Raw genomic sequence first — 14,040 nt, forward strand, 5'->3', positions numbered from 1 at the left:
GGTCATAGGATTTACCTGGACAGGACCTTGGGATTTCTAAACACTGACTTCTTGCTGGCTCTCTATGATGCGCACAAGCATGGTAGCCTGGCATCTAAACAGATTATAGCCAGATGGATCAGGTCCACCATTCAGCAGGCAGGCTTTACTCCAATTCCGGTGAGCCAGTTCTAGAAAGTGTTTCGACTCCCTTCACTAGATCAGCGAGTGCTTCTTAAGCAGAGTGTCACGGTGTTTTGGCTAAGCAGCCACTTGGTCCTCTGTCCACACTTTTACCAGATTTTACCATTTTCTGTTTTTTGCGACCAGAGATACTAGCTTTGAATGGCAAGTTTGGCGTTTAGCTACGTTGGAGCGTACAGTCCCCTTGGGTAAATGTTCACATACACTTCCTTTGCTTACAAGTTTGGAAGCATGTATACAAAAATATCTATGCATATACATTTGTTAGCTTTTTACTAGTACAACGCAGGTTTAAAAAGGTAATATTTATTACTATTAGAGAAAATTAGTTTTGCACTTTCTTTAGTATCTTACAAACACACAGCAGACTTGTAAACACTTTACAAAAGGTAAAATTTAATTTAATATATTTCGCTTAAGAAAAAAATAAAAAAAAATTCTTCTGCCATGCTAAGTTACGTGTTAGTCTCCTCATCTTCACGTTGTAGCTGTTCTATCAAACGCTGGCGCTCTGCTGCTTGTCTCATTCTCATTAGTACTAAACTTTCAAAGTCCCGATCTGATCGCACAGAATCCTGCAGACAGAACAAATGATTAATAAACCAGTAAAGGAGGTTATTAAGAGGGAATAATGTATTAGATACAAAATGCTGAAATGGTGCACAATCCCTCTCCACACTGCAACATAGAAACTTAATTATTTACCTGTATTAAAGTAACAACATATTTCCGCACTCGTCTATTTTTCTTTGATGATCATCTACAACACAGGTGTCAAAGTTCAGTCCTCAAGGACTACCAACAGTTCATGTTTTCAGGGTTTCTTTAATATTGTACAGGTACTTTTTTTTTTTATTTGGCTGGGTCAGTAATTATCCCACCTGTTTCTACAGACAGAAATCCTGAAAACATGAACTGTTGGCAGCTCTTTGTGACTGAACTTGGACACCTCTAATCTACAGCTAAGTAAATGTTGAGCTCTCAGATTTTACTTACGTCATAAGTAAAAGGTGAACTCAAGGAAGGCTATAATTTTAAAAGAAAACAAGTCTCCCCCACCACTGCTGGTTTGTCCTGAGCACTATACAACAAGCTTTAAACTAGTGCATATATCACACTCAAGCAGACACGGCTTATAATAAAGTGACATAGGCATAGCACAATAATTTATTAGTGTTACAATCAAGTATTTTAAGGCGATATAAAATGTGTGTCTTAGTGTATCCACATTGTGAGATTGACTTCTTTATTGAAATGTGTGTCATATTTATCTAAATGCCAATTGGTGTTTATAAAAAGGAAAAAAAAAAGAAAAAGATCAAAGGTCTAATTTTCTCTGAATAAAATCAATCCCTACACCCTTCCCTATGTCTATTGAGTAAAATCATTATACTCCCTCCTTGGGAGTATGGTTCTGCTGCATGCAAGTACAGGCATTCCAAAGAGACCGGTCTTTTCCTGCAAAGGACTTTGATTAACTGAAGGAATGACACCAATTAAGGGATGGGTGTTTTGACAAAAATGGAGAATTTTAAATTAGCTGGGAGTGAGATAACCTGAAAACATGATGTATTTATTTTCACATATTCAGATTTTTAAAAAGATATATTGGATTGAACATTCATAGTAAGTAAACTTCACATGAGTGTGGAAGATTAAGGCATAATGTGGAAATGAACCACTTGTCATTTCATTACTCCCATGTATCATATTAAAAAAAAAAAAAATCAATAGTGATTAAATCCCTCCCCAGGTTAATGTATTTTCCCATGCGACTTTATTTTCCTACTATAGTGAAAATAATAGTGCTACAATAACCTACAATTGGTCTATCCAAATGCAACCTGTAGGCTAGATACCCAAGATTACCACTCTACAATCTTATTTAGACAAAAATGGGCCGATTAATTAAAATCACATCCAGACTGACTTGAGACAGACAACCAGTAGCTACTTATACTAAAAGTGGTATTTTTGTAAAGGACTGGAGGCAGATATAAACCAGTATAGCTGGTTTGAGACTCGATTCCCCTTCATCTGGATAAGGGCAGTTTTATTCGCATTATTCCACCCAAGGCAAATAACTTGTTTATAGCGAAAGATATGCTGAAATAAATCCTGTTACAGTTAAAGAAATAAACAGCAAAGAAACTAGAAATCAAGACAATGCTGTCGTTTTAACTAACTAACCTAAAAATAGGATCATGCCCAAGATACCATTTCCTCTGTGTTATTCATTATCAACTCTTGTGGCAAACGTGATCAGGGAGGGAATATAGGAGACCGGTAATAGAACAACTTAATGCCAGCCATTTACAAAAGCACTCACTCTGTCAATTGTCTCCCTAAGTCTCGGCAGACAGGAGGCAGGGAACAAAACTGCCTCCCCCTTCTCTATAGCTTAATACAGCCAGTATATAAAAGCGTATTGCTGGAACGGTATGCTGGGACTTGTAGTTTCACAACGCCTGGAGTGTCACCAGTTAGCCAACACTGGCTTAATACCTTTATTGGAAAAAAAATTGCAATGAGTAATAGGAACCGCCTTCTGAAAATGGACAGTAAAACTTGCACTACAGAGAGCTATAGTCTGTGACCCCATTTAGCTTCTGATGAATATTTTTAATGACAAATATATATAAAAAAAATCCATTTCCCATTCAAATTATGGGAACATCTAAAATTAATGCAACTACACTGTCTTAAGTATGTCGTTTTTGGAGTATCAAGTTGAAGGAGTCTTATAAATGTCCAGAGTATTAAAGCCATTATAGTAACTTATGCCAACACCTGCAGAGAAAATAAACAACTCTAGAAATGTAGGTCCACAACAATAAAAGCTGGTTAATCAGGCTGGTACTGAGCCTATAGGGAAAACCCAGATGGCAACAAAAGTGGGATATACCACTCACGCAGGGGGAATTCAATTAGCCGCGAAGTGTCTCCGGAATGCCCGCAAGACACTTTGCGCTGAATTGAATTTCCCCCCATGGTCTTCATAAAACAAAACTTACTGACACCCCTACTCAAACGGCATTGAAACCTGAGGGGAGAAAATACACACATAAAAAAAAAAGTTAAAAAAATAATAATGAAATTAGCTTGCCCAAGGGTAGGTTACCCTGGACAGTGCTGAAGGAAAGTGAAGAAATCCCAAGAGACTCCTTGAACCATCAGATACACACTTACAGAGCCCTTATGAGAGAAGTATTTTCAAACTTTCCTATATTATAAGTCTGTAAGAAAATCTTACAATAGTAACATGAGAAATCTTTACAATATCTGACGCTCATAATATAGCAGAGAAAAAAATAACTCAAACTCTTGACCAAACGTACAGAATATGGAGTACATAAGACAATGGGAGAAATGGTACCTGAAAATCACACAAATCTAAGAGCCAAACTGCATAATAAAGCAAAGGGAACTGCAGTCTTTATTCTGCAGAATATATATAGTTAAGAAGAAGCTACATATTGTGAAATTAGTTTCTGGTAGGTGTAGAAGGTCGCTGTATGCCAGGGCTGAAAAGATTTCATAGGCTCCAGAAAAGGACCCTTCTTGGCTAAAAGACTGCATTTTTTTGCCGACTTTGCACCTACAGATATTACCAGGTGGGTCGCACATTGCCATACTCAAATCTGTGCTGCTCTTGTGACATATACGGTGCCACATACTGCCCCTACTAACTGAACAGATATTGAAACTGCATGGATCACCTCACAATGCTTCAAGCATTTTGCTAAAAGGGGATAACCATCAATACAATATAACCCCAGTACTGGTGTGTACACTATGCTTAAAATAGATAACATTCAATCCACAAAGTGTAGACCACAATGCAGCTTGAAGGACTAGGGAAACTATTCTGTCGAGGTGGATAAGTCTACTCGCACCTGCGGGTGTACTGTGTTTCATGGGCATAATAACTTGGGTCTAGAAACCGTAACACTTCCTGGTACATCCAGGCAGAAGCGATACCAGAGATCCTGAGTACTAGTGTGTGCACTGCGATTTTATAGTTAAAAAACAAAAAAACAAAAGTGAACATATCAGGCAAAGCCCAAGCCCAACCTTATGACCTGATCCTGCTCTGCGGAGGGAGGGGTTAAACTACAGAGGAGGAGTTTTGTTTCTTATTGCCCTGGCTCCTTGGATAGGAACTTCGCACTAGCGATACCTATTTAAATTAGGCTGATGGAGAACTGCCTGACATTCACAGACTGCTATAGAGAAACAAAGACCACTTTGTCCAGATTACCTGTGCCAAGTGACTGGAGAAGTTCGAAGTCATCTTGCTGGGATTGTCTGGCACTGCAGACAGTGGAGGTGTATCAAGCCACAAGATTTTCAGAGGGTTATTTAAAAAGCCAGCTTCATTCTTCACAGCTAGTTCCTATGAAATATAACTATCTTATTTATGTTCTTCACAACATCAAAAACATTTGGATATGTATTATGGACTGTTTTCTGCATTCATTTAATTTTTATGAGAAGGGAATACGCAAAATATAAATTAGTTAAGTTCTATAATAAGGCAATTTAATGACCATTAGATGTCTGATGTTCTGTAACATTAGAATATACAGCATCTGGTCTATAGCATATATTTATAGTAGGTTTATTTAGTTACTAGTGATACAGTAACAAATACATTGGCTCCATCTAACAGTCTAGGTTCAGAATAGTAAAGTATTTAATATTATAAACAGTGTTTCAACAATACCTGTCATAATCAGTATTAAATATATAGTTTTACAAATTATATCTTGCCTTTAAGGATTGAATACCAGTCTCTCTCTTAAATATTATGTGCTGTCATCTTTAATACACGATTTTAATGAAAACTGCAAAAATGGGAATTTTATACTTACGTAAAATCCGTTTCTCTTCGTCCATTGGGGGACACCGGGGACATTGGGGTATAGAGTAGGGACAGGGCGAACTGGCACTTTAAACTTCTGTTTAACTAAGCCCTAGCTCCTCCCTCTCTATACCCCACCTCCTGCAAAGCCTCAATCTATGTTTAACCAAGCCCACAGAAAGCGGAGATAAAGGAAAAACAAGAAAAGAGAATAAACTAACAAAACAAACATTCTCTTCACAACAAGACAACATGTCCAACAGAAGGAGAAACTAGAGGGTTAAGGGTGGGCGCCCGGTGTCCCCAAATGGACTAAGAGAAACGGATTTTACGCAAGTATAAAAATCCCATTTTCTCTGTCTTCCTTTGGGGGACACCAGGGACATCCCAAAGTTGCCCTACGGGAGGGAACGCTCAGAAGAAATGGCACGAAACACCTTTCTTCTAAAACTTGCATTCTTGGATGCAAACACATTAAACTTGTAAAAGTTAGTGACTGTGTGTACAGACTACCACGTGGCCGCTTTACACAGCTGTTCTCTGGAAGCAACATAGCGGGCCGCCCAGGAAGCACTTACAGACCCTGTAGAGTGCTTGCATAGATTATCTGGCACAGGCTCCCCAGCCTCACTATAAGCTTGACGAATAACAGCCGTAATCCATGTAGTAATAATTACTTTAGAAGCTAGCCAGCCTCTTTTGTGAGCATGATAGAGACTCAAGAGATCGGCGGTCTTGCGCATCTTCTGAGACCTCTGCACATAAATTCGGAAGACTCGGACAACATTGAGAAAACCAATAGAAATATTGTTAAACTTAATGCATAAAATTAATCAGGCCGGAATGACAATGTGTTGATTTAGATAAAAACCAGACACAACCGTAGGAAGGAAAGAGGTCCTGTTTCGAAGAACTGCCCTGTTTTTATGAAAAACAAGAAGAGGAGAATTCCACTGTATTCAAAGGTTCAAAAGGCGGATGCTGTAAAGCATTCAACACCAAATTCAAATTACATGGTGGTACCGGAAGAACATATGGAGGTTGTACATGGAGAACGCCCTGAATAAAAGTGTGCACATAAGGAATGACAGCAAGTTTTCTTTGAAAGAAGACAGAAAAAGCGGACACCTGACCTTAAAGAGAACTAAGGCGCAAACCTGCATCCAACCCGTAACCTGGCCAAGCAAAAAGAAGTAAGATATCCCTTCTTTTTACATCAGTCAATAAAAGATTTCCAGACTCTATCAGAAATCTTTGCAAAGGCGGGTTTCCAAGCACAAAGCATGGTTTGCATCACAAGTTCGGAAACACCTTAGCGCTTAGGATCATAGCTTAAACAGTCACACCGTTAAAGCCAGACGTTGTAAACGTAGATGACAAAAGGGATCTTGAGTTAATAGATCTGGGTGTAACGGCAACCGCCAGGTCCGAGCTCGTCGGCGTACCAGGCCCTCTGCGGCCAATCCGGCGCCATCAGAAGAACTGGAACACCCTCTCTCTTTACCTTTCTAAACACCCTTGGAAGCATGGCTACCGGTGGAAAAAGGTTCACTAAGCAATACCTCCAAGGGACAGACATGACGTCTACTGCAACAGCCATAGGATCTCTTGGACAAGAGCAGAAGAGGAGAACCTTGCGGTTCATCCGAGATGCCACCATGTCGACATTCGGGTGACCCCACCATTCCGCCAACTGACGAAACACCTTAGGATGAAGGGACAATTTCCGCATGGCCAAGGGACTTTTTGTACCTCTCTGATGATTGAGGTATGCCACTGACGTGGCATGGTCTGACTGAATCTTCACTGGCCTTCCCTGCAGCAAGTATTGTGCACTTATAAGAGCATGAAGACTGCTCACAGTTCAAAGACATTGATTGGAAGCTTGGATTCCTTTTGAGTACAAAAATCCTGAAACCGAGCATGAAGACAGAAGGCCTCTAATCTTGAAGGCTGGCATCCTTTGTGATTAAAGTCCAATTTTAAATTGATATATTGCCTCCCCTGGCGAGAATCTGTTTATGTAACCACCAAAGAAGCAACTAACTGGTCTGCGGAGGCAGGTGAAATACCCGGGCCGCCAGATTTAGATGGTATTTGTTGCATTGCAACAGAAGATTCAACTGGGACTGCCGTACATGACACTGAGCAAACTGGATTGGCTAGAAAGTCGATACCATGTTGCCAAAAATGCTCATGGCGACATGTATCGAAGGCTACCTTGCCGCCAACCAAGATCTTACCCTGTTCTACAAGGCTAGAATCCTGTCTTGGTTGGTGAGAACACCCGTTTTGACAGATGTGAAATAAAAATACTCAAAAAGATTATTTGCTGAGATGGAAGCAACTTGGACTTTTTGAAGTTGAGAATCCAACCGTGAAACTGAGTCTGGATTACTACTTGGATATGTCGCCTACAGCACCTTTGGAGACGGTCATTAAAAGAAGATCGTCCAGACAAGGGATGATTGTAATCCTCTTGGACTTTAACAGAGCAGCCACGACCGGCATGATCTCTGTGAGGATACATGGGGTCGTGGCCAGACCAAAGGGAAGAGCCTGAAATTGTTAGTGCTGTGACCGAACCACGAACCTCAAACCACGAACCTCAAAAGGGACTGATGACCCCTCCTCCAGATAGGTACATGAAGATAGGCATTTTTGAGGTCTAGAACCCACATGAATTTTCCTTGTTCCATGCCGTGAATGACAGAGCTCAAAGACTTGATCTTGAACCTGGGCATGGTGTTGAAAGATTTTCAGAGTCAGAATTGGTCTGAATAAGCCCTTTGGATTTAGTACGAGAAAAAGGTTGTAATAAAAACACAAACCTCTTTGAGAATCTGGAACCGGAATCATCACTCCAGAATAAAGGAGGGATAGAATCGTTTCTCGTAAAACCAGTCGCTTTCGTGGACAAGTGGGAAGCCTTATGGCAAAGAACTGTCTGGAAGAGAGACCGAGCAGATCGATCTTGTATCCTCAATCCACTACACCCAAGCCCAGACATTGGTGGTAGACTGCAACCACTGATCCCTGAACAAGAAAAGACGAGCTCACACCACTGGCGACAGCGGAGGAGCAAAATGTCCGTCATGCGAACTGCTTGTTTGCAGGTTTCGCTACTGGACGTCAAGCCGACTAGGCCTGGTGCCCACGCAGCAAACCACCCCTAGAGTCGGATGACTGGCCTGTAGAAGATTGGCCTTAGGAATATTAACCCCGAAACCTTCCTGAGGACTGAAAGGACTGGAATTTGGATAATCTTTGTTTGGGAGCATTAACTGGGAAAAAAGTGCCCTTTCCACCTGTAGCTTGACCGATAATGGAGTCACGCTGAAACAAAAGACCCCCAGAAAACGGTATGGTCTCAAGAACCTTTTCAGACTCCCCATCAGCCTTCCAGGACTTAAGGCAGAGACTACAACGAGCTGAAACTGCAGAGGCAGAAAAACGTGCACCAATCAGTCCAGCGTATGTAGCTGCCTCTCATAAATAATCTATCGCCCTCTAAATTTGCTCCACTATTGGAAGTAGTTCAGAGGAAGGCCTGCCTGCCAACAAACCTTGAAAACGGTGTTTTGACCAGCGTTCTACTGCTTTGTTAACCCACGCAGATGCCAAAGCAGGCCTGTAAGAGGCACATGCTGCCACGAAAATGAACTTAAGGATGGCCTTAACCTAATGGTCTGTACCATCCTTAAGAGTGGCTATGTTAGGAAAAGGAATAGTACAGGGTGATTCAAAAGTCGCAGTACACCCTTTTATTTCAAAAACTCTACAGGAATTGGGCCGATTGGCCGATTTCAAGATGGCGCCCATGTTTGGTACATACCGTAAAAGATAGACCACGCCACCCATACCTTACTGGAGTATTCAGGTTTCCCAATTTCCTGTAGAGATTTTGAAATAAAAGGGTGTACTGCGACTTTTGAATCACCCTGTAGTTACCTTGGCTAACCTTGTAACTGCAGCATCCACACGTGGAAGCGTCTACCATTTAGCAAAAACTTCAGGAGGAAAAGGATAAACCGACTGCAGTCATCGAAATACTTGGAACTTGCTATCTGGGGAAGTCCAAGGCTCTGACAACAAATCTTCCAATAGGGAAGAAGCCAGTAAAAAAAAATAAAGAATTATTTATTATTTTTTTTTCTCTGTGCAAAAAGAGGAGCCTGTGCAATATGAGGAACCTCTTACTTAGGAAACTGAAGTACCTGACACAGCTTGCATTAATTCCTCCACACTCTGGCGAACCAAATGAATCTCCTCCACAACCGAAGGAGCATCCATGTCAGAATTCACTGCTAAATTACCTTCATTCTGGGAACTACAGTCAAATCTAGCTTATTTTCCTGAAGTTGTGGCGCCATCCTCCTACGCTTATGCGAGGAAGACAGTGCCGCAGATTGTAACATCCTCTCTAAGAGGAAGAAACCTAAACCAAACCCTGTACAGAGGATGCAATTCCCTGTACCCAAGCAGGCTGTACAGACTCCGCCAGGGAGAAACAGTCAAACCTTGACTTAGCGAACTAGAACCCATGTCAGTTGCTACAGTGCAAGCAGAATCTGAAGATGGAGCGACCACAGCCTGTGACTGCACCAACTGAGCAAGTTCAGCCACTGTATTGGAGAGAGACCGAACCCAGGCATGTGTTGCCGTATGTAAAGCTGCAGCAGCTGCTGTATTACACGGTATGCCCGCGCACCTGACTGACCTGATGGTAACTTAACGTGACAGACAGCCCAGGTGAAACTCAACATTGAGGTAACACCAGTTTACCACGCATGGTTTTTCCCCTTCTGACATGTTAACAGATGGGACAAAACACAAACGAAACAGTGTAACAAAACACAATTTAAACAACAAGCAGCCCACAAAACTGAACAGAAAGTGAGCCTGCAATACAGCCAATAAAGCCCCACAGAGTAAAAGTAATAAACTTTTGAAAATAACAATCCCCAAACCTTTCTATCAGGACAGAAAAGGGGAGCTATAAAATGGCTGTTTATTCTGGTGTCTGCACACATAATAGTGAGAGACCACCATGGAGGAAGTGTAATTAGAAGAAACACCACTCCCCCAGGGCCCAGCACTGAATTGGCAACATTCAACAATCCAGTGCCTAGCAGGGCTTCACTATGTTAGTGACCTGGGCCTGACCCCGTCTCCTGAGCTAAAAATAGAATCTTTTATTTTATTTTTTTTCCTCATAAAATGACTGCTTCTAGTAAGAAGCAGCCTGCTCAGGGACAAACTGCGATTTTCTACCCCTCTATCTCAGCATTGTGTTGGGCGAGGGTTTCACTTACCTTCTGCCACCCCTCCTCACGCAGTGTCTGCAGTCTGACTGTCAGATCAGGAGGACAGACACAGCCTGCGGCGACTGTGCCCGGCTCCTAGGAGGGTATGAAAACGTTGGGAGAGGGAGGCTGGCAACAGAGGCACCTCTCACAGAACCTCCGATCCCCCCCCCCCCTCCATACAGCAGATTTCTGCCATAAAATAATAAAAGTAACAGAAGAGGAGGTGGGGTATAGAGGGGGAGGAGCTAGGGCTTAGTTAAACAGAAGTCTAAAGTGCCAGTTCGCCCTGTCCCTACTCTATACCCCAATGTCCCCGGTGTCCCCCCAAAGGAAGACAGAGAAAAAAGGTTACCTTAACACATAATGAACATGCAGACTATGTTATTTAATGCAGGTAAGGAAAACTATGGTACATTGATCCCAGTCCAATAAAAACCAATACGCAAGGCAAAAGAGAGTGGAGAAGAAAGATGAAAAGTAACGGGTAAGAACCGCTTACCAAAGAAACAGAAAGGATCTCTACATATTGGGGCTATGCCAAATTACCCCTCTCCATTACCTATGCATTGCTTATTCTCATGTATGTTTGTCTTGTACATAGTACAGGCAAAGTGTGCACTCCATTCTACAAAGGGCCTAGAATTTTTCATTTTATTTTTTTAATATTATTTTTTTTTTATATTTAAAAGGCAAATTATAGAAAACCCCTCATTTCAATACAAACACCTAGGCTTTGGTATCTGCAGATAATAGCAGCTTTTACATTTAAAAAATAAAAATAAAGAAATATTAATTGTAAATAATCTTTTTTTAAGATCAGTGTTTCAGTTACAGCTTAGAAAATGTTAAGCAATCCTAACCCACCCTAACTCATAACCCCAGGTAAAGCCCCTACATTAGGAAGACCAACAAGTAAGCAAAGCTAATCCAGGTTTATCCAAACTGTAACTTTCCCAACGCAGCCATTATGAGGGTTACATTCTGGTCCTCAATAAAATTTAGCCTGGATTTGCATCCCATCCAACATAAAATTATCTAATTTGACAGACATAGCATGCTATATACCTGAAAATGTGAAAAGGCAGTGTTCAGTTTTGTGGATCACATGTACAAATGATAAATATAGTTACAGTATATAACAAAGGCCAAAAGACTTACAGCTGCTTTGAACGTAGCAAATTCAACTATTGCTGATCCTCTCTTCTTGCTGGAGACAACTATATTTAACACTTGTCCATACTGCAAAATAAATAAAGCAATAAGCGCAAGCAACTTAATGCAAGACAGAACGTCAACTCTTCATAAGGTACCTCAAACTGTATAGTACTATGCTAAAAGCTCCTACATACACTACACCGACGTATTTCTAAGTATTTATCTTTTAAACTTGATGCAAACAAACATAACAACCAAAATACAAACCAAATGTCTTATATTGTTGGACCACGACAAGCTACTATAAAAGATTCAATGCACCTTCAAACAGATACAGCATGTGTCTGGAACTCTACAGGAGGGATAAAACACAATTCTTCCACCACAAAAATCACATATGTGTGCTTATTTATTCTTGTACTTTTTTAGCATACAACACAGACATCCAGGTCCATGGTACAGCATTTAAATACATGGCTTATACATACGCAAGATCACCGGTCTCATGCAGGACACACCAGTGACAGCATCACCAGTGTTTCCTGCTGTCCCTGGGGAAGCAATCTCTTGAGATCACTTTCCCTATGTGTCTAATTCGTATTTTCATGTGAGCAGTGGATTCGGAATCCAATCGTCTTCAGCTACAGCCAAGAACACAGTGGGAGTGGGTGCCAAACAATACAGGTTCTACATGGATGGTTACATAAGGGGGAGATTTATGCTATTAAACATGAATAGAATACATGTGCATTTTTGAAGTTACCACAGCTATGGTGAAGATACAAATCAAGCGATACATAGGTTTTATGTTTAACTCAATACGGATTGAGCATTGTTGGACAATTGTGGCTATTATAGCTGTACATGTGAGACAGAAAGAGACCTTTAATCAATATCATGCAAGCTCTTAGTCCATTTTCTTTAGCTTCACCACAGAAAATACTGTCAGCCCTTTGCAAGTGTGAACCAAAAGTTTAAAACAAGTCCTACTTTCTGAAAGGATCCCTTGCAGGCAAGCTCTCAAAAGCTAAGCGACGTAGAAACTGAGGGATTGATTTTTACTCTGTTGGGGTTTCTATTGAAAGAGCCGATCCCATTACAGCTTCATGTACTTTAAACATTGGTAGCTCTAATAGCTCTCCTTGTTATTTTGTGAGGGACCTACGTTATGATGTTTTCATTCTAAATTATTGCTGGAAGGATCCATTACTGAATGAGGCAAATGGAAAATTAAACACATATTATATACTTTTTTATGAAGACAAACAATATTTTGTTATATTTAAACATCTTTTTTTTCTATTCATTTTGATATATGTGAGATTGTTTGATTGTTCTTGCTACATTCTAGTTAAATTAATAGATTTCTGAATTGAGTACAGGGTGAAATAACTTTTGCTATTTAAGTATAATAATTGGATAAGATACGCTCAGTTTATAGGATTTAAATAATATATATTGGAATTTTCATGTATTCATATTAGAGATGGGCGGGCTCGGTTCTCCGAGATCCAAATTCATCCGAATTTAGCCTATCCGAGTGCCGAGCACGCTCGGTACTCTCCTGCCCATTCGGATTCCAAATTGAGGCAAAACTTTATCGTGACGTATTCGTATTTCTGAGCTTGGTTCTCGCGAGATTTGAAAACCATATATACCAGCCTCTACAGCAATCCATCGCCATTTGACAGAGGGAGAAAGCAGGGTTAGGTCACACTGGCTATATCAGGGCAGGGACAGAGCAGTAATTGGACACATTATTGTTTGTATGCAATACCATTGTAATCTTAATACCAGTTGTTACAGCAGTAAGAGGAGAATAGAGGAGGGTTTTTTTTGTGCAGTTTCTGGCACTCCAAGTGCTTTTGGGGTGTCCCCCATTCTTTTGCATTCATTTTTCTGGCTGTCAAAACTAAAGTCTTATTTGGCAGCAGTGTAAAAAAAATAAGATTTTTACTCACCGTAAAATCCATTTCTCTGACTCCATTGGGGGACACTGCGATACATTGGGGTATAGTAGGTGGACTGGGAGTTTAGGCACTTATAAACTTGTTTGTTCCTGTCCCTCCTCCCCTACTATGCCCCTCCTCTCCAGCTCAGACTCAGTTTTTGTATAACCAAGCCAGGGAGAAAGGAGAAGCAATACAGAAAATAGCACCAAAAGCAGTACTACTTTCGGAGCAAGGGAGGGTGCGCAGTGTCCCCCAATGGAGTCAGAGAAATAGATATTACGGTGAGTAAAAATCTTATTTTCTCTTTCCTACCATTGGGGGACACTGCGATACATTGGGGACATACCAAAGCTGCCTCTAAGGGCGGGATTGCTCCGTAACGGTTGTACGCCACAACCTACTGGGTAAGCTTGCATTAGCGGCTGACAAACCCTGCAACCTGGAACTTTGTAGATGATGTCGGCATTGCCGACCTGTACAAGTGCTTTTCCGAAGCACCCTCACTTGTCGTCCAAGAGACCGCACCCCTCTTGACGAGGTATTTGTAAGGTCATCAGAACTGGATAACAGAGTGTCC

The 14,040-nt window shown here is 41.0% G+C and overlaps 1 protein-coding gene across 1 annotated transcript in view; it reads right to left on the bottom strand.

Annotated features, from left to right (window-relative positions):
* Positions 1 to 559: 559 nt before the first annotated feature.
* The window catches only part of DNAJC17 (DnaJ heat shock protein family (Hsp40) member C17), a 29,490-nt gene continuing 16,009 nt past the window's right edge, over positions 560 to 14,040 (bottom strand). Inside the window, exons 9-11 of the mRNA XM_075192984.1 lie at positions 11,515 to 11,595; positions 4,445 to 4,579; positions 560 to 758 (exon numbers count right to left, since the gene is read on the bottom strand). Of these exons, the coding sequence (XP_075049085.1) occupies positions 639 to 758; positions 4,445 to 4,579; positions 11,515 to 11,595 (336 nt within the window). The 3' untranslated portion in view covers positions 560 to 638. The remainder of the gene's footprint in view (positions 759 to 4,444; positions 4,580 to 11,514; positions 11,596 to 14,040) is intronic.

This window comes from Mixophyes fleayi, chromosome 12, assembly GCF_038048845.1.
Source record: "Mixophyes fleayi isolate aMixFle1 chromosome 12, aMixFle1.hap1, whole genome shotgun sequence".
Classification (NCBI taxonomy): domain Eukaryota; kingdom Metazoa; phylum Chordata; class Amphibia; order Anura; family Limnodynastidae; genus Mixophyes; species Mixophyes fleayi.